The sequence below is a fragment of the Drosophila albomicans genome, chromosome 3, assembly GCF_009650485.2.
Source record: "Drosophila albomicans strain 15112-1751.03 chromosome 3, ASM965048v2, whole genome shotgun sequence".
Lineage (NCBI taxonomy): Eukaryota > Metazoa > Arthropoda > Insecta > Diptera > Drosophilidae > Drosophila > Drosophila albomicans.
Window position 1 is genome coordinate 29,936,986 of NC_047629.2, and position 24,500 is coordinate 29,961,485.

Genomic DNA, 24,500 nt, shown 5'->3' on the forward strand with positions numbered 1-24,500 from the left:
AGACTTAAAGCTGACAGCGAAATGCTTTAGATATGAGATAAATTAACTATTTGCTAGGCCCTTCAGATACATTAAGCCACCTCGCACCTCTTCTTCTTTGTCTGCGTACCTGGCACTTATTTACACTTAATTCAATTATCTGTTAATATTTGGCCATTAAACTTGCTCGTATTCGCACTCGCATTCGCATTCGTCTCATGGCAAATGGCAATTCAAGCACTTGGGCCAAGTTATGCCAGGCAAATGGCACAAAACACGCTAGCGATTGACCCTCTTTCCCGCTCTTAGAACACCCTCACATCAGGGTGGTTGAAAAGTCAGCAAGTAGTTGTTGGTCAAAAGTTCATTCGCATAAATAAATACTTGCTTGCTTTGCTGGCTATCATAAAAGGGCAAACTCCGTCTCGGTCTCAGCTATTGTCAATGCGCCAAACTATTTTTGACCATCAGCATAAGGCGGGGGTGGCTGAAGCTGAGAAATGAGGGATGGATGGACCGAAGAGGGTTGCCATTCATTTTAGTTGGTAATTCCAAGCATATTGCAAAAGTTAAATTGGTTTATTGTCAGCCGTGGAATTTGGCCATGGAATAATTGCATTAAGTGCAGCCAAGCTAACATTGAATGCCTTTTTTTTTGGGGGGAAGTCGAGCTGAATGATGTGTGTCTGGTCATGCATAGGAATGAGCTGTTAAATGGCAAACAACACAAAACATATGAGCATGGCAGCTATCTGTTTCTAAGCACAGAGAAATATGCAATATGGGGCAAAAGTCTTTCAGTTTTTGTTGGCCGCAAAATTAACACATCATTTGAGAGACACAAACACACAATAGAGTCGCCTAACAAAGCAATCATACTGATGATGGTATGTGCATATCGATGTCTGTGTGTGTGTGTGTTCGTGTGCTATAAACAAAAACAAACAACAAATTTCTAATTAATGCTTTGGCTGTGGTGGAAGAAGTAGAAGTTGATTATCGCTCTGCGTGTTTGGCTTGGCAGCACAACGAAACGCCTACAAAAGGATCTCCGGCCAGCAGGCGACTAATAAAATCGATTGACCCGTTTCCAAGCAGATACCAATAACTGCTACTCTGCTTCGGCTTCGCCTTCTCCGTTCTCCGTTCTTCTTCTGCTGAACTAAAAACAATAGCAGCGCTCTCGCACACAAAGGACGCTCAATAATATTATTTAATAATGAATGATTGGTAGTTGCGGTGTGTGTGGGAGATAGAAGACTGCAGAGTCAACTTTGACTGCGCTTCTCACTCGCTTGGTATGTGTGTGTGGAGTCATTTATTATAAATAATAATCGTGGAACAATGGATCTCAACACACACTCCTACTCACACACACACCTATTCGCACACTCTCCACACGTCCATACATAAATAAAGTGGCATAAATGCAAAAAAGCCAACAACTTATGGCCATGGACTTGTTCTCTGCTCTGCTGTTGCATGTGTTCCGGCAAGAAAGAAGCTCTCGCCAGGCGAATGCCAACTGTTTATTACGTATACGCAGTGTAGTTGTTGGCTGCCAGCACGAATATGTAAATTGACATGCCAACGAACGAAATCAATGCCGGAATTATGCACTCCATTTATGCTTTAATTTATATATGACAAACAATGAGGACAAACAGCAATGACAACGCCTCACTTTATGATAAACAAAGCACATCTCAAGGACATTTCAAACACGACAGCCAACAAAAACATGAAATGAAATGAAGACGCCAACTGCAATAAAATGTCAAATAACAAAACAACAACAGCCACATTGACACGTGTCTGCTGTGAGACATTTGTTTAAAATGAACAGAGGCAAAGAGGGAGAGAGAGAACACAAAACGAATTCAGTTTCAGGGAGAGGCGCAACAAATTTGCGCACATTTCGAATGTCAAATGTGGTCTAATATGAAAATATAAATCTCAGTCTGGGCGCGTAATTTGTGCTCGGTTTTTGGCCATGCTTAAATTATGCGTGGAACAGCACAAAACCGCATGTGAAGCGTCTGTTCTTCGTCGATGTTGTTGGGGGCGCATTAAATTGCAATAGCGCCCAAAAGTATGCAATAAAAATTTGGTAATGCGTATAACCAAAAGACTGAGGGTGAGCCCTCGCATGTGTGTGTGTATACGTGTGTGTGGGTGTGTATGCACATACACATACAATTGCACATAAAACCGCCAATTTAAAAATGAAAACTGCCCGCCATGCGGTGCCGTCCTTCCCCCTCTCCACCCCCATCGCAAGCCTCGACACGCTCGGTTGCCGCATAATTCTCTTTTTTGTTACTGCTCAATTTCTGCTGCAGAGTCAGAGCTATAGCCATAGCCATAGCCATATCCATTGCCATAGTCGTAGTCGTAGTCGTAGCCATTGCCATGGCACACATGGCGCACCTCAGGCTGCCAACTGTGGAGAGCGGAGGGCGGAGAGCGGAGTACGAAGTGTGTGTGTGGAAACAAAAGTGAAATTTAGCGGTTGCAATTACCGCGCAATTTCGGCCAAATTTCCTTTTGCAGTGTGTTACACTCACTCGTTTGGCTGTCTGTCTGTGCCCCAGAGGTATGAGTGCGCCATTTGCCACACTTTTGCAGCGTGGGGTGTTTGCCAAAATAAAGTCTAATGTCTAAAGTCGCAAGTGTAGTATGGATGGCCGCAAAAAAACCAACAATAATAACAACAACAGCCTGGCTAGCAATCATAAAAGGTAAACACATAAAACCGAAAGGGAAGCGACGCTAATTTTAGGGGAGTTTCTCTCCCCCCCCCACACTTAGAAATTTAAATTCTGCACGCCGCACAAATAAATGCTGAGGTGTTGCACAAGTGTCGTCTTTTCACAAAACGGGGTGGGGAAGGGAAAAGAGAGACTGTCTTTAAATTTTGCCGCACGACGTCATCCGTTGCCGACTTGGCCTCAACATTGCCACAAGAAAGCTACTTTTATCTGTTGCCGTCTCCTGTCGCCGGTCAACTGCAACTTGGAGACGGCGACGCGACGTTTTGGCTCAGCCTTAATTTATGCACCCTTCGTTGACGCCGGGGAAAACCTGCTGCGTCTAGTTATGGCATTGCATGTGGGCTGCGTCTGCGGCTCGGGCACCCTTTGTACTTTCTCTGTTTTTTCTGTGTTTGTTGTATTTTTTATGTTTTGCTTTCTATATTTATTTTTGCTTGGTTTTGCAGCTTTGCTTTTGCCTCTGTTTATATTTTCTTTTGGGTTTACGTTTACCCAATTGAGGTGAAACGGAAATGAGCTGCCGGAAATACCTGACGGCGTGTACATATGTAACGATGTACATATGTCGCTTGCTCTCTCTCTCGGTCTCTCTTTCTCTTCATCTCTGAGCTATGTACTGCATAGTTGTTGTGTATGTGCGCCCGCAGGATTAACGGCCTCACTTTAATGGCCGCCTTGTAATTTAAAACAATTTAGGCCACGCGCCGCAGAAACTAAATTGGCTAAACATTTGTGCTGCCAAGGAAGCTGTGTGGGTTGCTTGCTGTTTGCTGTTTGTTGGCTACTTTAAGGTTTGTGTGTGTGTGTGGTACATTAAAGTTGCTTTAAAGTTGGCCTGGGCGTGGCTGACGACGACAGCTGGCAGCTGAATAACTTCTGTCATAAGACGACAGCACATGGGCAAAAAGTGAGTATGCCTGAATGATTGCTCGCTAGAGATGGCAAGAAATACATATAGAGATTGCTGCCAGTCACCGTAATAGTTTGAATTTCAGTTTGGCAAAAAATCAATCCAAATCGAGACATCAATAAATGTATTAGCGCAGAAACACATTTCCAATCGAATGTAGACTGAACAACAGTCTCGTGACTGTGACTGATAATAACAGTTAAATAAATACACATTGCTCATCCCTAATGGCCACGCTTCGTCTTCATCGTTCGGTCGGTGTCTGGTCGAGGTGCAAAGTTATGCGCATACGAGAAGTGAAACCTGAAACTGGGAATGGGAATAAGGAATGGGGAAAGAGAGGCAGACTTGGATAGCTGGCAGGCGCAAAGCGTAATGTGCGTGCTGCAAGACGTTAGCATACTTTCAGGTGTAAATACATGTAGGCCGGCGCAGAAAAGTAGGCAACAAAGCCGCAGCCCAGGCAGCAGCAGCAGCAGCAGCAGCAGCAGCAGCGAGTAAAGTTGCCTTTTGTCACGAAATAGATACGCCTTTGTGTGGCAATTCGTTTGCCGGTGTGGCGCGGCGCGTCTTGTGCTACTTCAGTTTCCGTTTTCGGCACACAAATACACAGGCACACACGCATACACAAACGCACACATACACACACTCATATACACATTCAGTCACAAGAAGCAGCAAAAGGATAATCAAGTCGAAAAGAAGCAAACGTGTTGAAAATTAAGAAAATAACAGGCCAGCAGCAGCACTCGTCACCCACAACCCACTAACCCCTCTGGCCACCATTTGCCACCTGCCACATGCCACATACACCACACCACACCACACGCGACCCGCTGCCAATCAACGCCGCTTGGCACGATAGCGCCAACGGCATTGTTGTTGTTGTTTCTGCTCAGCCACCGAATTTGCTGACAATGCAGAGCAGAGTAGAGCAAAAATAACAGAGAGAAGGAGCAGAGCAAAAATTCTCTGGCGTTGACACAAAAGGTGTATCCTGAAATAAGCATATTATTATTATGTGCTGTGTTTTGTTGGTATTACAAAGGCGACAACACGACACAACGAAAGCGGCCAAAATCTAATGAGTAAACGAAGAGAACGAAGAGCGAAGTTTAACACCAAACAAGCCACATGATTTATGGCTGCACTGTGGGCAGGGACAACAACAAGCTCAGCTCAGCAGTGGACTCCATGTGATAGTCGCCAGTCGTAGTCGCAGTCGCAGTCGTAAGAAGTATATGAAAAGTCGTAATATTATTATAAATAAGGCGCCCAAAAGAATATCATTTTTGTGTGGCACACCTTTGCCTCATTCTTGGGTTTTATTATGATTATTTTTCGTTCTTTTTTTCCATTTTCCTTTTTTACGATTTGTATAAAATAAATCAGACGTCATGCAATCCCCGTTGGCTGACCCCACAGAATGCAATTACAGTCGCTTAACTGGGGGGAAGGAACTAGAGTGGAGTGGAGTGCATGCAGAGAGTCCTTAGACACGCATGAATTGTCACAAAAAGCACCCACCTTATGTATCTCTGCCAATTAGGCTAAGGACATGTCTTGGCAGGAGAGATAATCGCAGTAGTCTCTGTTAGCCCTTTTGGAGGCAACTTGTACTTTTATTTACATTTACTGTAACGTTGCTACAATGTGGGTAATTAAAGTTGCCATTGACGCTACACTTTGTGCTCTCTTTGTGTTTATGTTGCCAGCTTGTTTGCCACACACACACTCATTGAGTTACTTTGTAGATTGAGTCGACTGACTGTCTTACGTGTAGTTGCTGTTCAGAGAATGGTATCATTATGCAGTGCTATTTTAACACACACAGTTTCAGTTATAGCTAACTTTAATAATGCCCCTTCCAGTTAGCAGTTCATATTCCATAGCAAACGAAAAGCAAAAAGAAAACACATCATTTCTGCCGCATAATTGCAACATTAACAGGTTAATGGCTGTCAGCTCACTCACGAAATGTTTCTGCCATGTGCCCAGAAATGTAGGTTATTATTACGATGCGCAAATGTGTTATAAACAAATAACCTCAAGTAGTTTCTGTTTGAATAATTATGCCTTGGAGTTGGGGTTGTTGAAAGGGCCTAATGGCCTGGAAAATGAAGTAGGAAACAGCTTACTTGCCAGTTGAAACAGACAATGTAATTTTACTCAAACAACATATTCGAATGATCAAATTACAAGTTTTTTGTTATTAGATATTAATAATTGTGAATATAAATTGTATTACACAATATTTCAAAAATTAAAAGACATTGTATACCTACAAAAACTTACAAATTACAATTAAAGAATTTGTAAATTATTGAATGATTTAGTATTTAAATATAAATTTAATGAATACACTCACTAACTTATTTAAAAATGCCCAAATAAATATTGAATTTGAATTAATGCATTGAATTATTTAAAAATAAATTTTATTTGCAAACATTTTTAAGTTAATTATAGATTTTACAAGCTATGCAATGAGGAATTGAATTCTGTTTAATAATCTAAATCAGGTATTTTGTAACATATTTTATATGCTCTATCATTAGTAAGCTGGAAAGAGTCGATTACAAAATTTACTTCAAGCTTATTCCGTTTAAATACGAACTTTCACAGTTTCATAAATCCAAGTGAAGAGAAGAAAAAAATAAAGCTTCAAGCAAGACTCGCAAAAATGATTACAAGTATTTGAGAACAATTTTAAAAGAGCAAATTGTTTTGATGGCTTGCCAACGATTTAAAGACTTTTAAATTCGTTAACAAAGTATCTGAAATCTGCTACAACAAAAACAACAATCTTGATGAACTTTGTAGACATCTGTAGGTGTAATTATTGTTTCATAAAACTTTTTACATTGTGCTTGATTCAATTATTTATGATTTTTCATTATGTCGAACAACAACAAGAGGAGCGATGATGATGGTGGGCTGAATATGTGTGTGTGGGCCACCCTTAGAACAAGCTGCCACCCTCAAAGAAAAAAATAGAATATCCAGCTCGAACATTTTTCCACTTAATTAACATGCAGACCGTGCCACACCGCTCCGCACCCACCCTGCAGCTTGCAACATCGCATAACCCGCACCCGCTGAGGGGTTAAACACATTGTTGCAGTTATTAAACTATGTTTTGTAACATGTTGGTCCAAGACAGGCAAAAGTTGTGTTACAGATATGTTTATGGATATAGATATGAAGTAGATTCACCACCGCCAAAGTCAAAGCCAAACTCCCTCCCCCTCTTGTAGATTAAGTCAAGCCAGAGCTCAATTCTGGGCATTGACTCGAAGCGAGTTGTAACGTAGAAAATGGGGGGAAATGGCAAATAAAATGCATGCAATGCGAGTTGTTCTTCGAGGCAACTTTGGCCCTTTCGTTGCATTAACATTTAAATGAGTTTATCTGTGGCAAGGTGGTGTGGCACGTAGCGGGGTGTGAGGTGTGCTCTTGTTGTTGCTGTTGTTGTTGTGGCAGACTGTGGTAATCAAGGGAGCGGCCGGCGCAACTTCAACTTGAAGTTCTTGACGCGTCCATGCTGCATAAATATTTATAGTCGTCCCGAAAGGGCACTAAAAAAAAAGCAGCAGCAGCAAACAGCTTGGCACGGGGGCAACAGTTTTTAGTGGCAACTGGCAAACTGGCAAGCAAATGGGGCAGCCTCGAGTCCCGAATGACGCCGCCTGATTTATGTGCTTTTGAACATTTTTGCGTAATTTAATTAATGACGGAAATAAGCTGCCAGAATACGCCAGGCTACGCAGTCCGCCTGTCGACTGTCGACCTTAGTACTATGCTAAATATACATATACATATATAGCGTATATATATGCTGACTAGCTGTGGGCGTAGACTGAGGGCTGTGCCTCCAGGGCGTGCACTTCATATCACCTGGCACATGGCTGGCGGCGAAGATTAATTAGCTCTTGTAACGCAGTGAGGCACGAGGGGGGAGAGCAGCTTTTTTAGTGCCACAAAACAAATTGCCAGCAATTGCGACAGTCTACAGCTAACCGAGAGAAAAACAGAGAGAGAGAGTGAGTGTGAGCTTTGGGAAATCAGCGCAAAGTGCGAGGGCCGCTGCAACAATTAAAATGCCATTTTGTGTAGGCGTGAACCTGACACACAATACACAAGTGCAACGCTCATTTATGCTCAGACGTGAGTGCGAAAGAGAAAGCAAGAGGCCTGAGCCTAAAAGTATGCAATGTGAAATGAGGCCAAAGAGCATTAGAAGCAGTTGGTTTATGTCAATGTCACAAGTGTTCATTCAGTCAGTATTTATGCAGTGCAACGCAGTGAAAGTGTAAAAGCGTTGCAACACCATTTGCCAAGCTAAGCAAGCGTAAGAGTCGCACAGTTTACGGCTAAACACACCAGCAGCAGCAGCTAGAGCAATCAGAGCCACATACATTGGCCCTTTGAGATAGTGAAGAGTGCGGAGTGGGGAAAGCGCTGTGCTTTGCAGTGACACATAACCCGAGGGATATAAAAAAATTTACTACGCTCTTAAAAATTCAAATCACCTAAAAATATGCAACGTCGTCGAAGTTGTTGCTGTTGTTGTTGTTGGTCTATGCTCAGCCATCGAGTTACATTGTATTTACTTTGGTGCAGCGTGGAGTTGAGATGCAGTGAGGAAAAGTTTCGGCAGTTGAAAAAAAGAAAACAATTAGTTAAAAATTTTGTATATTGAGAATTAAAATAATCAACCGAGTATAGAAATTTTTTTAAATAATGAAGTTTATTATTTATAACTGGTTAAAATTATTTGTGAATAAAAATAGTTTATATTAATATCGAGCAAAATTTTCATAAATAATTTGTTAATTCGTTAAAATGGTTTGATATTTTTTTGGGAGTTAAAATGCTTAATTTATATTTGAAGTATTAGATAAAATTACTTAATATAATATTATTTTTAAATTAAAAAGTCAATATTAAAGTCTATCTAAACTTTTTAAAACAATTTAGTTCATTAGTTGAAATCCCTTTATATTGTTTATGACTTAAAATTGTTTATTTTTCATTTTGTATTTTAATATATTTTATGATTAAAGTATTTTTTATTTAATTTTAAAGTCTGCAATATAAATGAATTGCTGCGCGAAAAAATTGTGAGAGATTCTCTCTTTTAGTATAGCAAACTTGTTTAAATTAACATCCATAACACTATAAATAAATGATGAAGACTTCGAGCAGTTCCAACCTTCTTTTCTCTCAGTGTATTTATGCAAATGTGTAGAGCTATTTGAGTAGATGTATAAATGTGAGTGTGAGTGCATGTGTGGATATTCGCGCTCCTCTGTAGCTCTGCATAAAGCTTTTGTCCGCTCTCTATGCTCTACTTTGTAACTCTATCTCACTTGCACTCTCTATCGCTCTCTTTCTCTTCCACTTTACTTGTTAGGGTATGTTAGGTGGTATCTTTGCACACACGTTTAGTTTTCATAAATTTTCGGTATAAATATTTATGTTCACGTTTTGAAATATGTAAAATTGGTAATTGGAAAATTTTTATCATGCTTGAATTTTCATGCATTTTCAATGCAGATTCGTGTGTCCATGAGCGGTTTTTCCCATTCAAAAATGCCACGACGTGGTCCACACGCGGTCTGATATTGAATTCCAATTATGCGATGTAATTAAACATGCCTCGAATGTTGAAATTTCTGCATGCATTCAGCTAAGATTGCTTCAAATTGCATTCCATTTTAAACTTTGCTAAATTTATTGCCAAGAGAGAAAGAGAGTGAGATGGTAAAAGAGAGATGGCAATGGCAACTGAGGCGTGTGCATGCATGTCTGAGCCGACATTTTACTTACATGTGTCAAAGTGCAGCAGCCCAGAACTGAGAGAAGCCATCGACTACAGCACCCAGGCATAAGGAAATGGGGCACAAAAAGCGCACAAGGAAGAAACTACAGGAAGTCGGGACGCGTATTTTTCAGCATATTAAACAAGCCAAGGGTTCAAACAGCAGGCAGGCAGCAGCCAACAGCTTCGTTCCTCTGAGTCCAACGAATTGGGCGCAATGCATTTGCCATTTGACTGGTGTTGCCTGCTGCGTGCTGCATGCTGCTTTCTACTTGCTTCTTTCTGCTTGCAACCTGCAGCCAGACGCCTCTCTCTCTCGCTGCTTTGAGACTTTCGTGGCCATGGCCTCTTGGCTGGTTGTCTCACTGTCTCACTGTCTGTCTGACTGTCAGACCACGTTCTTGTCTGCTTGACGTCTCAATTTTTGGCTTTCTTTTTTACATCAGCGCTCTTCCTGCTCACGTTTTTCGGGCTGCCATGACGCATGACGTAGGTGTCTAGACTTGCTAATGTTTCCTCTTGCAGTTGCACTCATTCTTGAGCTGCTGACTCGACCAAGATGAAGATATAAAAAATTTTCTGCTGAATTATATAGTTTTTGGGTTTGCTTTCTTTATTTTGTTTGCCCAACTGCAAACGGACTTAAAGTTGCACACGTTGCTAGACTTGATTTGAGTGAGTTAAGCAGGCGCTTTTATCGCATGTATGTGTTGTCCTTACTGAGTCCTTAATTGCCTGCCTTGACTTGCTTTATTTCCCAGTTGCCCAACTGGCGTACTCTGTGATGAAAGCCAAATGAGCCAAGTGACAGGGCTTCAGTTTCGCTTGGCGCCTTATTAAATATTTAGTCAGCCTTTAAGATGACGCCGCTGCCATTGACTGCACGATGAGTCAGGCTGCAGGCCGCAGGGCATAGGACACTGACATACTTCTGCTAATGGCGGCAGCCAACTTGTAATATATTCCCACGCCGTTCCATTCGCGTGTATGTGTCGGGGAGTCGCATCGAGGAGCTCTACTCGCATTTAGAGCAACACAATTGCACGTTTTGTGTTTTTAGATTACAGCATTGTCTAGTTGCTGCCTCTCTGACACTCAAACACAGCCACAGTGACTGGCTTTGGCTCGAATGCTGACACCGCCTGTGCTTTGGCTTCAGCCTGTTGTGCATTATGTGTATGAACTATATCTTAATGCTGGCAAGCTCCTTTTCTCTCTTTCTATCTCTTTGTGTGTCTCTTTCTTTTTGTATATTTGGTTCAAGTGCTGGCAGGCGAACTGCTTGTCTATGGCTTTATTTTACTATACATCTGAGCTCTCTCTCTCTCTTTTCTCTCTGTGTCGCTGCTTTTTACGGCACGGTTTTGCGGCCATCATAAAATGGCATAAAGAAATAAGAGCGAAGGCAAAGGCAAAAGCAAAATGAAACCAAAAGCGCAGCGCATAGTCGTGGCAGTAAAATGAAGTCTAAAACTAAATCCCACATAAGGTACGAACGTGCTCAACACAAATGCCAGGTGCTTACATCTGCAGCTCGTCCTGCGCGTCCTTGCTGCCCCTGCTGCTCCTGCTGCTGCTCGTCACATTGGCCGACTGTTTACCTGACTGAATTTTTACAGTGCGCCAGCTATTTGTACGAAGCTCTTGTTGTTTTTGCACTTACACACAAAGCGACACAGATAGAAAAGTAGACAGAGAAAGATAGAGAGACGAGAGAGACTAGAGAGAGACGGAGTATACATACATTTACATTTCTATATATTGCGCCAAACTTGATGTACTCGAACAAAGCGCTGAGCAAACTCGCCAACGGCAAAGCTAAATCTAAGCCAACAGGCAGTTGGCCCACACTTTACCATTGCCTTTGCCTTTGCATATGGCAAACGACGCGCGCTCAACTGGAAGCTGTTAAATATCGAACACACATTTCTACATTTGCCACTTGCCACACGCTGCTGTCTGCTGTCTTCCACCAAATGGACCCAGCACTGACTTTGCTAAATGGTCCGAGATTTGTGCGACACTTTCTGCTGCTGCCGGACCAGATAAGCCTGATGCATGGGCAAAAACTTTAAGTCACTCGCTGCACCTTAAATATAACAGAGATTTAAAGTAGAAGTGAAAGCATGTAATTGACATTAATTAAGCAAATAATTCTTGAAAACAATTTACTGAATTTTCGGGCAAATGTTATACGAATTCTTGTTTAAATTTCCTTTTTTGGAAATTATGAAAAATGAAACAGGTATTCCGTTGGCATTCATTTTTTATGAGCTTATCAGACACAGACTGTCGCACATCTGACAAGTTGCAGCACGGGGGCACGCACTCGACTTTGACTCGCAGCCAGACTTCAAACTCTGACTGCCAAAGGCAAGAAAAAGCCAAGTAAAAGGCAAGCAAAAGTCAAGAAGAGTCGAGTTGGAAATGTGTCAACACCTGGTGTTGTCGCTGCGACAACATTGCCACTCTAGAAACTCAACTGATTTTTCTTTACCGTTTTCATAGAGTAATTGCTTTCTGTTGTTGCCGTTGCTGCTTGTCACATGCCGCACGCTGGCATTTGTCTTAATAAACTTGACTTCAACGGTTCCGACGCTGGCATTTGGCCACATTCTGTGCCATTAACTTGGCGCTTGCAGCTCAGTTGCCAACGAACCAATTTGGTGGCCATTGCAAGCTTCAATCATTGTAAAATTAACGCCATAAAAAATGACGCACTTCTTGTGAGAAAAGCGTAAAGGCAAGCAGCCGCAACAAAGCTGCCAGCCAGCCAACAGCAACTCAAGTAAAATCAAATAAAAATCAACTGCTGACTCAGTTCGTCTGGAAAGCCCCAAAACAGAACAGAGACAGAGAAACACAAGAGAATAGAACTTCGAACAGAGTGCGGCATGCAAAGTAGAGATAAGAAGTGGAAAAAGAGAAAAAAAAACGTAGAAATAAAAACAACAACATGCAAAATTGTGGCAAGACGAGGATGGGCGTGGCAAGGCGGCAAGTCATTTACATGGCCACAAAATACAACAATGAACGACGCAGCAAAACAGAAATTGTCGAGCGGGGAGTTGAGGGAATTGCAAACGCATGAGTGCGTCTGCTGCTTGCCCAGTTCGTGTCTGTGTGTGTGAGCATAAGTACAACACACCAACACAGATAGACACACAGGCAGATGGCCCATCAGAGGCGATTTGGGCTAAACCGAATGCATTGGCCAGAGCAAGACGAAGTAGACGAAAAAAAAAGGTGTGAGAGGCGCCTTGGAGGAGTAAAACAAATGATGCAAATACGTTTTCAAGGCAAACAGCCGACGAGGGCAAAAGGAAAGCGAAAAAAGAAAAATATACGTGAATTTTTCTTGGCACATGGGCAATTTTTACCTGCTGGCAGTTCGCAGTTTGGAAGCTGTTGCCGTTGGAAGTTAAGTATACGTAACGTAAACGCAAATTTAATGCTTGAAAAATTCGCTTAAATGGATTTTAGTGCGGCATTATTTTTTGTACTTCTTTTCAAGCAGCTTCTCTGTTCTGTGTTCTCTGTGCTTGAGTGTGAGAGTGTGCGTTATCTTTGTGGCCAACGTTTTGCCTGGCAGATAAATGAAAATCTTCAAAAAGATGAAGTAGCAGTCCCCAACTAAGGGCCTTGGCCTCATCGTCGAGCTGCTTAGGCTTTAGTGTTTATTGTGGCTACTTATCGACTCAATACAGCGATGAGGTTCAGCTTGTGACTTGGCCGAGATTATTATGGGGAGGGGCAGTCTTCAGATTACGTATACGCAATTTAAAATTAATCAATGCATTTGCATGGCCCAACGACACTTAGGCAAAGGGTTCTACAATTAATTACACATTTGTTTGCTTAGCACGCACAGCGAGACTTACATACGTCCAACATCAACAACAAGAACATCAACAATAGCAGTAATAGGAGCGACAACCAAGTGCATTTGCATATTAAACTAGGCGACCCAGTTTCGCAGGCCCAAAGGGACCTCTACAATTTATGTCATATGCTTAGAAAAGCAATCGCTTTCGAAGCCCTCTCTCAACTTACGAGCTGCTTACCAGCTTGCTTGGCACTAATGCATTTGCTTGATTCGAATCATTCGCATTTTCATTCAATTGTAGCCTGTGTAGCTGTTTAGCAGTAGGCCAAGGAGAATCGCGGCGATGAGATGGAAATTTATATGCTGACGCAGCATATAATCTACGCGGATAGCGCTTAACCTCTGACCCTGATATTTAGATTCAAGCACTCGCTTATCGATGGCAGCAGCAGCAGCAGTAGTAGTTGGGTGTTGGGGAACGCCAAAGGCACTCAAAATTTACGACTTGTCTGCCTCGTCGTTCCACAAGCCACACAGTTTTTTATAGGCAATTAAATTCTATAAGCCATGGCAACTGAACTGAGCGGAACCAAACAGCCTCTTTCTCTCTGTGCGTATGTGTGTGTGTGTGTGTGTGTGTCGACCACTTGTAGGGTCTCCATTTCGTTTTTTTTTTTGTTGTATTTTCGAGATTTGCATATTGTCTGCTTACGATCAACTACATTTTGTTAAAGCTTAATAGAGCAGACCATCACACCAAAAAGAAAAAAAAGGTCAAATGGAAAATGGAAAATGAGTGAGCAGCAGATAAAAAGAAAGGCAAAAACCTCGAAGCAAAACAGAGCACGCTGACGGGTTTTCGGTCAGTGATAACCTTCAGCATTATAGTGTGAAGTAATGAATATTAAAATGAAATTTACAGGGGACACACAAACACACACACATACGTGAATACACACAGAGTTGTACACTCGCATAGATGGATGGAAAATCGAAGACGCAGACAACGAAGCACGTTGACAGAGAGCAAATATTTTGACAGCTGTCAGTTGAAGAAAATGATTTTACATTTTCCCTTTTTTTTTTTTTTTTGCTTTTGCTGTGCCCGGGCGGCGCCTCCTTCTTTGTGTATTTTAACGGTTATTGTGTGTGTGTGTGTGTGTGTGTGTGTTTGTGTGCGTATGTGTCCCTTTCACACTAGCTATTGGGGTAGGGTCCTTGTAGAGGGAGAAAGAGAGAGGGAGCTAGAGGGAGAGAAGGTGCCGCATGCCAAGCTGATAGACAGGCAGACAACGTGACTGCTCCTTTAACACCAATTGCTTTTTAATGCATGCATGTCCTGGCACACTGAAGGAGAGAGAGAGACAAACGATGAGAGTGAAAGGGGAGTCAAAGAGGGAGATAGCGCGTGAAGACTGGCAAAGCAAATATGTGTGTACGCAGGACGTTTAAAAAATTGATTGACATTTTTGGTGAGCACACACATTTCGTCTTATTTTTATATGCAAAACAGCAGCACATACACATACTTACACACACACAAACACACTTACAGTATGGCCATGCATACATATGTCAATGTCGCGCTGACAGACAATAATGACGTTAAAATGCTCAACATTTTCCTGCCGCTATTTGGGTCGCTTCGTCATTCACTCGATGAAATACCCCGAAAAACAGAACCCCGAAAACTGTAATACTGAATTGCTAAAAAAAAGATGGCCTTTGAATGTCAATGTGTGTTCAATAAAGAGCCAAGGTCTATATATGAAAATGACATGAACAATAAACAGATTTTGCACTTCAGTTTTCTGAATTGCCCTTTTCTCGCTTTTCATTCATTTTATTTTTAAAATCTGGCTGACATTGATTACAGGTTTGTCTGCCGAAATCAGAATTTAAAAAAAAGATTAACCGAAATATAAAAATATACTTATAGCCATATTTGATTGAGCTTTATTTGATTAGCAAAGTCAGTTACACTGCAAATTTAAATCAGACCGTTTAGCATTTTTCTGCCGAGTTCTCCAAATCTGGATACTCCCAGGTTTCGGGTAAAGAAGGTCCATAGGTCAAGCGATACAAATAGCTGTGCAAAAATGTACAAAGATCTTTGGGCTTAGGATGTAAATTGGATAGATCTGCAATCAAAAGTAGAATAACTTAATTGCAAATCACAAAATCAAATTAAATGAAAATATACCATTTTCTTCTAAGAATTTGGCCACATTCAATGCAACTTGAAAGGATAAGTCATTGACTTCACGAATTGGGGGATACAAATTGCCAGAGTCTAAATCTTCATCTGATGTATAGTTGGCCACAACTCGAGCCACATTCAGGAATACCTGATGGGGCAGATGACGAGCTCGCATACTCAGAGCACCAAGAGCTATACCGGGAAAGACAAGACAGTTGTTAGCCTGGCCAGTTATGTGGCGTTTACCATTGATAACAACTGGGGGGAACGGTGATCCAGAGCTGAAGATAACGCGACCCTATTGAAGAAATTAAATAAATACATAAATTAATGAAATAAATAAATAATTATAAAAACAAGTAAGAAAGTGTGAGATACTCGCTACTATTTTCAATAAAAGTAACAGAGTGTGGTATTATTCTCAAAATACAGGAAACTAATACTGGAATATACTAAAATATACCCAAGGCTATATTTTATATAGCGATAAACAAAATATAGCGAAGGTTATATTAGGTTTTTTGATATAATATTACATTTTAAATATACCATAGAGTGGGGAACGGACAGACAGCCAGACGAACATACGGGCATGGCTATATCGGGTACAATAATATTAATATTCACCTCAGTGTGTTCAAAAGCCTGCTCAGCTGTGCACTCGGCATTGGATGTGGGATTGGAGAGGGCAAAGATTACAGGGCGTTCATTGTATTCTGCCATCAGACGCAGCACTTGTTCATTGATCAGTCCTCTTGTGCCAGTGGCTGCTAAGAGTATGGCAGGCTTTAGTTTTTCCACAGCCATCGCTAGATCTTTTATTGGCTCCATTTGCTTTGCATAGCGACATGTCTCTTCATTCAGACCCTGCGATTCAGTGGTGAGGAGACCATGTTGCTCAAGAACGTAGATATTTTTGGGGGCCTCCTCTTTGCTGACTCCTCGCGATATCAGCTCTTTGCACAAAAGGTTCGCAATGCCAATGGCAGCGCTGCCTGCGCCAACAAAAAGAAACACTTGATCTTCCAGCTGACACTTCAGCAGTCGCTCGGCAGCCAAAAATCCAGCCAGACCCGTGGCAGCTGTGCCCTGAATATCATCATTGAAATAGCTGTACTTGTACTGATACTTCCGGAGGAACTTGTATGCATTCGGTGTGGCAAAGTCCTCGAAATGTATAAAGGTATCATCGCCAAAGCACGTCACAGCCGCCTGCATAAATTCCTCCACGAAATCATCGTATTCGGCGCCTCTGATTCTCTTAACACGAGCGCCCACGTAATGTGGATCGTCGAGCAGCAACTGATTGTTGGTGCCCACGTCCAGCGTGATGGGTAAAAGAATTTGCGGTGGTACCCCACCAAGTGCGGTGTAAAGAAATAGCTTGCCCAAGACAATGCCCATGCCATTGGCTGCCATGTCACCAAGCCCAAGGATGCGTTCGCCATCTGTGACGCAAATGCCACGCACACTCTGCACGCGCCAGTTCTTTAGCACATCGATAATATGGCCTCGATCGTAGAGCGTCACATACATGCCCATGCCCATGCGATAGACCATGGAGAACAGATTGACAACGCTGCCAACCGTGGGCGTATACATAATGGGCAAAGCCAGCTCTGCATTCTCGCTGATGAAACGATAGAAGATGCGTTCGTGCAGCGATCGCAGTGACATCAGATACGTGTACTGACCGAGTGGATCTTTGCGCGACATAAAGTTGTTCTTGGCCACTTCGACGACCTCTTCCATGGATCGAAAATTGCAGGGCATCAGACCGTGAACGCCCAGTAATTGGCGTTCCCTTAAAGTGAATGCGAGTCCCTGCCAAAGACACTGACTTAATATTTGCCGTGGAATGCAAGTTTACGCACCTTGTTCAAGCGGGAATTCATGATGACATCCGAGTTATTTCGCACTATTTCACTGTAGGGATCTGAGTGTGTACAACGCCTCACATGATGGCAGATTCGCAGCCAGTTAGGCAGAGAGATGCGTGCAATCGAATTTACGTTTATCCCTTTGAATGCCATTTATAAAATCAAATAGTAAAAATCATAAAAAAAATAAAAGACTTGGCTACACACGACTTTCAATTTACTTTGCATCAAGAACAATCTAAAAACGAAATCAAATATTTCAAGGCTAGCTGCGTTGCTTCTTCGTCTTCTTTTCCCACTCGTCCGGCAACGGAACTGAGGGCAGCTCTGGATATTCCCAGACGGGTGGTAACGATGAGTCGTAATTAGTATAATATTGCTGCTGCTTGATGAAATCACAGATATCATCAGGCTTCGGAAACACATTGCTCAATCCCTTGTCGAAGAAATATTTCGCCACATTCACGGCAATGTCGAATGCCACATCGCAGGCTTCGACTGTAGTCGGAAAGAGTTTCTCTTCGCCCGGATAGTGTTTCTCCGCATAGTCGGCTAGCGTTTTAGCAGCAACCAGAAATACATCATCGGGTATTTTAAAAGGTCGCGTACACATCACGGCCAAGGCGACGCCGGGAAAGGCAAACGAATTATTTGCCTGCCCGGGAACAATGCGTTTGCCATTGAATACCACGGGCGGAAAGGGGGAGCCGGAACAAAACAGAGCACGACCCTGACAACGAGATGAAATATAGTGAAAAAGAAGAAAAGAGGTATTTAATATATGTGCTAACCTCGGTGAAGTTATAGGCCTGCTCGGCGGTGCATTCAGCCTTGGTTGTTGGATTCGAAACTGCGAATATCGCTGGCCGTTCGTTATGCTTTCCCATCGTGCGAAGTACCTTCTCTGTGAAGATGCCAGCCGAGCCTGTAGCACCCAACAATATAGATGGCTTGAATTTCTCCACCATTTCCTCGAGGCTATTCATCGGTGGCATATCCTTGCAGAATGGTTTCAAGTCTGGTATCATCACTTTGGTTTCTTTGGTGACCAGTCCAGACTGGTCGGAAATGTAGATATTCTTGTAGGCGTCCTTCTCGCTGACATTGCGCTTCAGCAGCTCCTTGATGACCAGCTTTGCAATGCCTAGACATGCGCTGCCAGCGCCAACCATAAATATAACATGATCTTGCAGAGGCTTCTTTGAAATACGCTCCACGCCTAGGAATGCTGCCAGCCCAGTGGCAGCTGTGCCTTGGATATCATCATTGAAATAGCAGTAGCAATCCTGATACTTATTGATGAACTTAAACGCATTCGGTGTCGCAAAGTCCTCGAAATGTATGAGTGTTTGCGGTCCCCAGACCTCGACCACAGCGTCCATGAATTCTTGCACAATCTCCTCGTATTCGGGACCCCTCAATCGCTCCTGACGTATGCCAATGTACAGCGGATCAGCGAGATGCGTCTGATTGTTGGTGCCCACATCCAGCACTGCGGGCATCAGGAATTGAGGTGGTATGCGACCAAGGGCCGTGTACAAATCCATTTTGCCCACTGAGATGCCCATGCCATTGGCCCCCTGATCGCCCAAGCCGAGAATGCGTTCGCCATCCGTAATGCAGACGGCACGAATTTCTGTATGAGGCCAGTTCTTCAGCACATCGATCACGTGACCTTTGTCGTATCGCGTCACATACAGCCCAAGGGCGGTATAGTGCAAGAGGCTGAACTTGACACACGCTGTACCTACCGTGGGCGTGTATATGATGGGCATACACTCGTTCACTTTTTTGGAGAGAAACTCGAAGTAGAGACGTTCATGGCGTTGTCTTAGTGCCCGCAAGAATATGTAGCGATGCAGATCGGAAGTCTGGTTAGCGAAACTCTCAGAGACCGCATACAACTGTTGCTTCATTGTGCGATAGGCAGGTGGCAGAAGTCCACACAAACTTAAACGTTGACGTTCCTCATAAGTGTAGCCCATGCCCTGTGAAAAGAAGCATGCTTAAGGCGGGTCACTTCTCCACAACATCAGCTCACCTTATTGTACTTCGGGTCCACAGATTTCCGATAATCACTTTTCGCAATCGTTGGCATCCAATGGGAGTATCGCACAGTGGTAGAATTTGGTTGTCTTTTGTGGCCCATCGACCAGCTGAAATCGATTTAGTAATGAAAGCTATTAAAAGTCGCAATAAAACTCACCCGATGCTACGACCTAATCCATGCAGCACTTGTCTCTGAGCCATACTCTAAATTTAATCTTTAAACAAAAAAAAAAAAAAAATACAACACAAAATATAGACTTTAAATAAGGTTGTCATCTGAATAGCTTCCTGTGATTTGTAGGAAAGATTGCATTGAAATTAGTTGGACAACAATTAATTCAATTGAGAGAGATTGTTAAACATGACTGTTCTCACAGTTACATTACAAATTGTAAAATTCGAAACAAGCAATGGAAATTTGCATAAGGGTCAACTAGCCAGTTGGCTAGCTGAGCCTGCTGACAATACTATTTAGATGCTTACTTATTATTCATTATGTATTATTATGCAAATCACTGGGCAACTCAATGTCTAAGGCTTTGCTCATTTTAATGAGCATGTTTTCTTTTTCTTTTCCCAAAGTTGTTGTCGTGTCGTGCTGCCTTTTGGGAGGTGGCCTATTGTCAGTGGGAGCTCATTAGATGTTGTTTTATTTTGGGATGTTGACATCTACACAGCGAGAGAGAGAGAGAGAGGAAAGAGAGAAGAAGTAAGAGATTGAGTCGATGTGAAACAAAGTATAAAGTGGAAAATGGGAACAACACAAAATTGACTCTTAGCGCTGCCATCAAAGGATTTGTGTTTTGAAATAAAAAGTTGCCTACTTTTCAGCGCATCAGCGCATTGCTTACTAATTGCGCCAAATTAGTTGACAACTTAATGTCGTAAAAATTTTAGCTAAATGCCTCAATCTTTCGTTAATGACATTGACAGTGGAGCCACGAAGCAGTCGACGTTGCCGTCGTCATTGTCCACATACATATAAGCATGTATTTTTGGAGGACGCGAGGCACGTGACGTTTCCTAGTACGTGACATTCTAACCGCATTCGTTGTCAAATCTGCAAGGCTCTTTCGCCTGTTGTGTTTGTTTACCAAGTGTGTGTGTGCTTGAGTGTGTGTGCATTGTTCTCTCATATTAGAAGTATACATGACTTCTTTTGTCTGGGGGTCTGCGCCTGATGCCGCCCCATAAATTAGCTTTGTGTGCCTAAATTATAATAGTTTAATTAGTTTTTTGTACGCATGACACACGCTGCTGCTGACAGTTTCATTAATAGATGCATGAACTTTAATTAACTCAAGTCAAAAAGTCAACCCACTGAATAACCTTTAAAAGCAACCAAATCTCTCGCTCTTGTATTTTACCCCGCGTATACGCAATATGCTTAATCTTTCTCTCTTATTTCTATTATTTACAGAACATGTCAGAGACTTTAGTTGTGGGCCGCTGCACTATAAAACCTTCTACATGGATGAGCGCAACAATGCGCTCTACGTTGGCGCCATGTAAGTATCCTTATCCTATAACCATATCCGAGCTAAGGAATAACCACGACTTTGACTCTTTTTCGACCAAGTGTTAGATTTATAAGTAGACGAGGGAACTATGCAGACCAAGTTCTTGATGTTCTCGCATCTGTGTGAGCCTCACACCAAACTGTGATAATTACACGCTTCCGGTCTGACTGTGCGAATTTCCGGTTGCAGGCGTAGCAGCTACTTTTGCTGCTGCATATTTCATTTTCGGTCGAGAGTTTGTTGCCAACACTGTCGGCATACATAATTATGAATTAATGCGGTAGGGTAAGGGGCCAGAGGCTAGGGGTCGAGACAGGTCGGAGGGTTGAGAAAAGGAGAGAGAGAGAAAGAGAGAGCGAGAGCAAAGCCAGGTCAGACTAGTTCTCCAGCTCAATTTGACAATGGACGTCGTTTGCTCATTTGTCTGCCGCAAGTTTAACATGGCCGCATTTTAACAGTTGCGGTCTCTCGAGTCGCCTAACGAGGGACGTGCGAGGGGGTTCAAAAGCAGCCAAACAAAGTAACCAAAATTACCACTTGACTCGTGCGCCATTTTTCCAACGCAGCCACAGCACCGTCAGAGGGCGGCGGTCGTCGGAGCATCATCGTCAGTGAGTCCTTCGTCTCCTGCTGCTGCTGCTGCTGTTGCTAGTCCCGAAATGAAGATTAATGGTTCAGAGTTGTTGAGGGCCAGCGACAGCGCCTAAAACTCTGCCGTAAACTACATAAAACACACTTTAGCACCGAGTTTTGTCGACGGCTTCCCCTTTTTCCCAGTTGAAACTTTGGAGTGGCCCTAAAAGTGCCACTGAAATTGCGGCTGCCGGTTAAAGTTCGCCAGCGCAATTGTGTCTCGTGTCTGTGTCGGCGTCTGTGTGAGTGTGTGGCAATATTGCGACAGCGACATCGACATCGATATATCCATCAATCAATCAATCAGTCGCAAGCCTTGGTGGCCATTGCAAACGCAGCAAAACGTAGCGACGCCGCAGGTGCGGCAAAGCCTAAAAGTGTGCGACGTTTTGCGGCATGTGCAACGCAACCATTTTTCAAAAAAAAACACTCACACAGCAGGCAGATAGATAGAACGGGAACGGCACGAAAAAGACAATTTCAATTGCTTAGTCGTTGGCGTTGGTTTTATAATGACAAACTGACAAACTGATGATGCCTTCTGCTCGATGTCTAATGTGTCTATCTGTGTCACGCCCTTGCTGCACAGCATTAACTTATCGTATGTCACGGCACGAGTTCGGGATTAGCTCAAGTGTCACTTGCATGTCCTTATAAGATCCAAACGAAACAAAAAAAAAAAAAAAAAAATGAAAGAAAAAAACAAAGCGTAATTTATTTCCCATTATCTCTTGCAGGGATCGCATATTTCGCCTCAATCTGCGCAACATCAGTCAATCCATCTGTGAGGTAAGTGAAATGAAAGTGGAAGTGAGAACATTAAAGTGAAAGTCGTTGTGGAGGTGGAATGTGGAATGTCAATTGATTGCAGGTGGAAAGGAAAATACGAAATAAATAGCGCATGTAAATGGACAAGATACACACAGAAGCTGACACTCTCAGCCACTTGAGTGTTGCTTGCCAGACAGCTAGACAAGGCAGGCAACCAAAGCAACCAAAGCAGCCAAGAAGGCAGGCAGGCAGGCAGTTGTTGACACACTCAGACACACACCTACATATGTTACACCCACACACATGCATACACACACATATGCTGAACTCACTTGCAGGCTTTTCACCTGCGCAGACAGTAAAGTGGTTTTGTTGAGCGTCTCTACACGCTCCGCTTTCAGCTTCTGCCTGCTGCTCCATGCACTTTGTGTCATCTCCGCATCTCTGCATGCAAACATTTGCTTGCAATGTGCTGCTTTTCAAGTGTTCTGCTCTCAATTCCATTTACTTATGCATTTCGAAATATTCTATTTATTTTAGAAATGTTTCATGAATCTGCGTCCATCATAAATTGCATGTCAGCTATTTCTCCTTGAACTAAATTTTCAATAAGCTAGCAAGCTCAAAATTGTTGAAAATATAAATAGAAGCAAAGTTTTTTTTATTGTAAAATATTTTCATTTAACATTTTGTATATTTAACTAGGAAAATACATTTTTTAATTAAACGGTTGCAAAATAATTATTCAAAAGTTCAGTCGTTTTTTCTAATAACAATATTTTGTAATTATTTTAACGTTCAGTCGAGCTTTCAAAGCAAGAAACATTTGCATGAAAAGTGAATTTTTTGTTGGAAATATTTTTATTGAAAAGTTATCAGATTAGCTTAGTCGATTCTCTAGATTAGGAAGTCTCTCGAAAAGCTGGAAGAAAAGTTCATTTTAAATTAGGATTATTTGTAAATATTTTTATTGAAAAGTTGACACACTAAATTATAAAAAGAGAATTTTGTACTCAACGAATACAACTTCTCAATAAACTGTAATTATTCAAAGGTTGAACCATTTCTTCTAAGTAAGAAAGTTTTGCAACAAATTCCTCTGTGCAAAAGTCATTAAAAGCCTTTCAGTGGTCTAGAGAATTTACGATATTCGGAACTGCAAGCCAAATCGCTGTCAAAAAATTTGGATTTTTCTTTGCAGCTGCACTTCCGTTGTGAACAAGAGAGTGAAAGAGAGACAGAGCTTGAAAGTTGGGTAGGCGGACAATTGAACTTTAATGATTTCGTCTTGAACTATCAATATCCGTTTCCGTTTCAAGTTCATTGCATTGGCATTGGCATTTCCCACTTGCCATTCTCATTTCGCATTTCGGATTCGTATTCGTATTCGCATTCGAATGGAGTAACCATTTGCTGCCGTTCGCCACATCTTTTGAGCCATCCTAGCGCCACTTTTGCCCCAGTTGCATCAAATGCTTTCAACAGCAATTATTTGTGCTCTCTCCCAAGCCCAAGCCCCAGAGATCCATCCGTTCAGTGCTCAGACTTTGGTCGAGCACAAATTGCGTTTCAAGTTGAATCTGAATCGAAGCACTTAGCCACAGCTCAGGGCTCCAAGTGCGAGTGGCGTCGCCTTAAAGTGCAAAGCGTGTCTAGTGAGGCGGGCAAACTGTCAACAGGACAGGATATTGTGTTCTGTCCTCCGCCTCATGGCCAGAGCGCAAAGTGTGTCATTTCTCAGATTTCTATATACGTATATAAGTTGAGTTCTGCTTATTGATTTGCCGTGGAATGCACATGAACAATTGCTGAGACCAAGTACACACCAAAGAAAAAAAAAGAGCACAAAAAATGAACATTTATCGCAAACGTGCGGCAATGCCAAGTCGCTGCTAAAATTGCCAAAGTTTTCCTTTATATTTTCGGTTTTTTTTTGTGTTCTTCTTGCTTCCGCGTTGGCGTTCAAAATTCAAGTGCAGGCGAAAATCGAATTAAATAAACAAATGCTCAACGTGAGTGAAATAACAACGGACAACAACAACAACAACAACGAGAACAAATAACAATAAATACAAAAAGCAGCAGCAGTGCCTCACCAGGCATCGACATCACACACACACATTCATTTACCCAC

The 24,500-nt window shown here is 42.3% G+C and overlaps 3 protein-coding genes across 5 annotated transcripts in view; 1 reads left to right on the plus strand and 2 right to left on the minus strand.

Moving 5' to 3' along the window:
• Window positions 1-24,500, plus strand: part of LOC117567334 (semaphorin-2A) — a 59,527-nt gene that overhangs the window by 24,431 nt on the left and 10,596 nt on the right. For all 3 annotated transcript variants that reach the window (XR_004572052.2, XM_052004357.1, XM_034247253.2), the window contains exons 3-4: window positions 20,863-20,950; window positions 22,333-22,384. Coding sequence is in view for 2 of the 3 variants with exons in the window: in XM_052004357.1 (XP_051860317.1) it covers window positions 20,863-20,950; window positions 22,333-22,384 (140 nt within the window). In the remaining variant the exon portion in view is untranslated. The remainder of the gene's footprint in view (window positions 1-20,862; window positions 20,951-22,332; window positions 22,385-24,500) is intronic.
• On the minus strand, window positions 15,254-17,546 carry LOC117567335 (NADP-dependent malic enzyme-like). Its single transcript, XM_034247254.2, has 4 exons — window positions 17,388-17,546; window positions 16,141-17,337; window positions 15,517-15,811; window positions 15,254-15,454 (listed from the first exon to the last, which is right to left on the minus strand). Exons 1-4 carry the CDS (start codon window positions 17,544-17,546, stop codon window positions 15,318-15,320), a joined length of 1,788 nt encoding a protein of 595 aa, XP_034103145.1. The 3' UTR covers window positions 15,254-15,317.
• On the minus strand, window positions 17,594-19,738 carry LOC117571229 (NADP-dependent malic enzyme-like). The gene is made up of 4 exons (XM_034253276.2): window positions 19,600-19,738; window positions 19,435-19,549; window positions 18,185-19,381; window positions 17,594-18,123 (listed from the first exon to the last, which is right to left on the minus strand). Exons 1-4 carry the CDS (start codon window positions 19,641-19,643, stop codon window positions 17,659-17,661), a joined length of 1,821 nt encoding a protein of 606 aa, XP_034109167.1. The 5' UTR covers window positions 19,644-19,738; the 3' UTR covers window positions 17,594-17,658.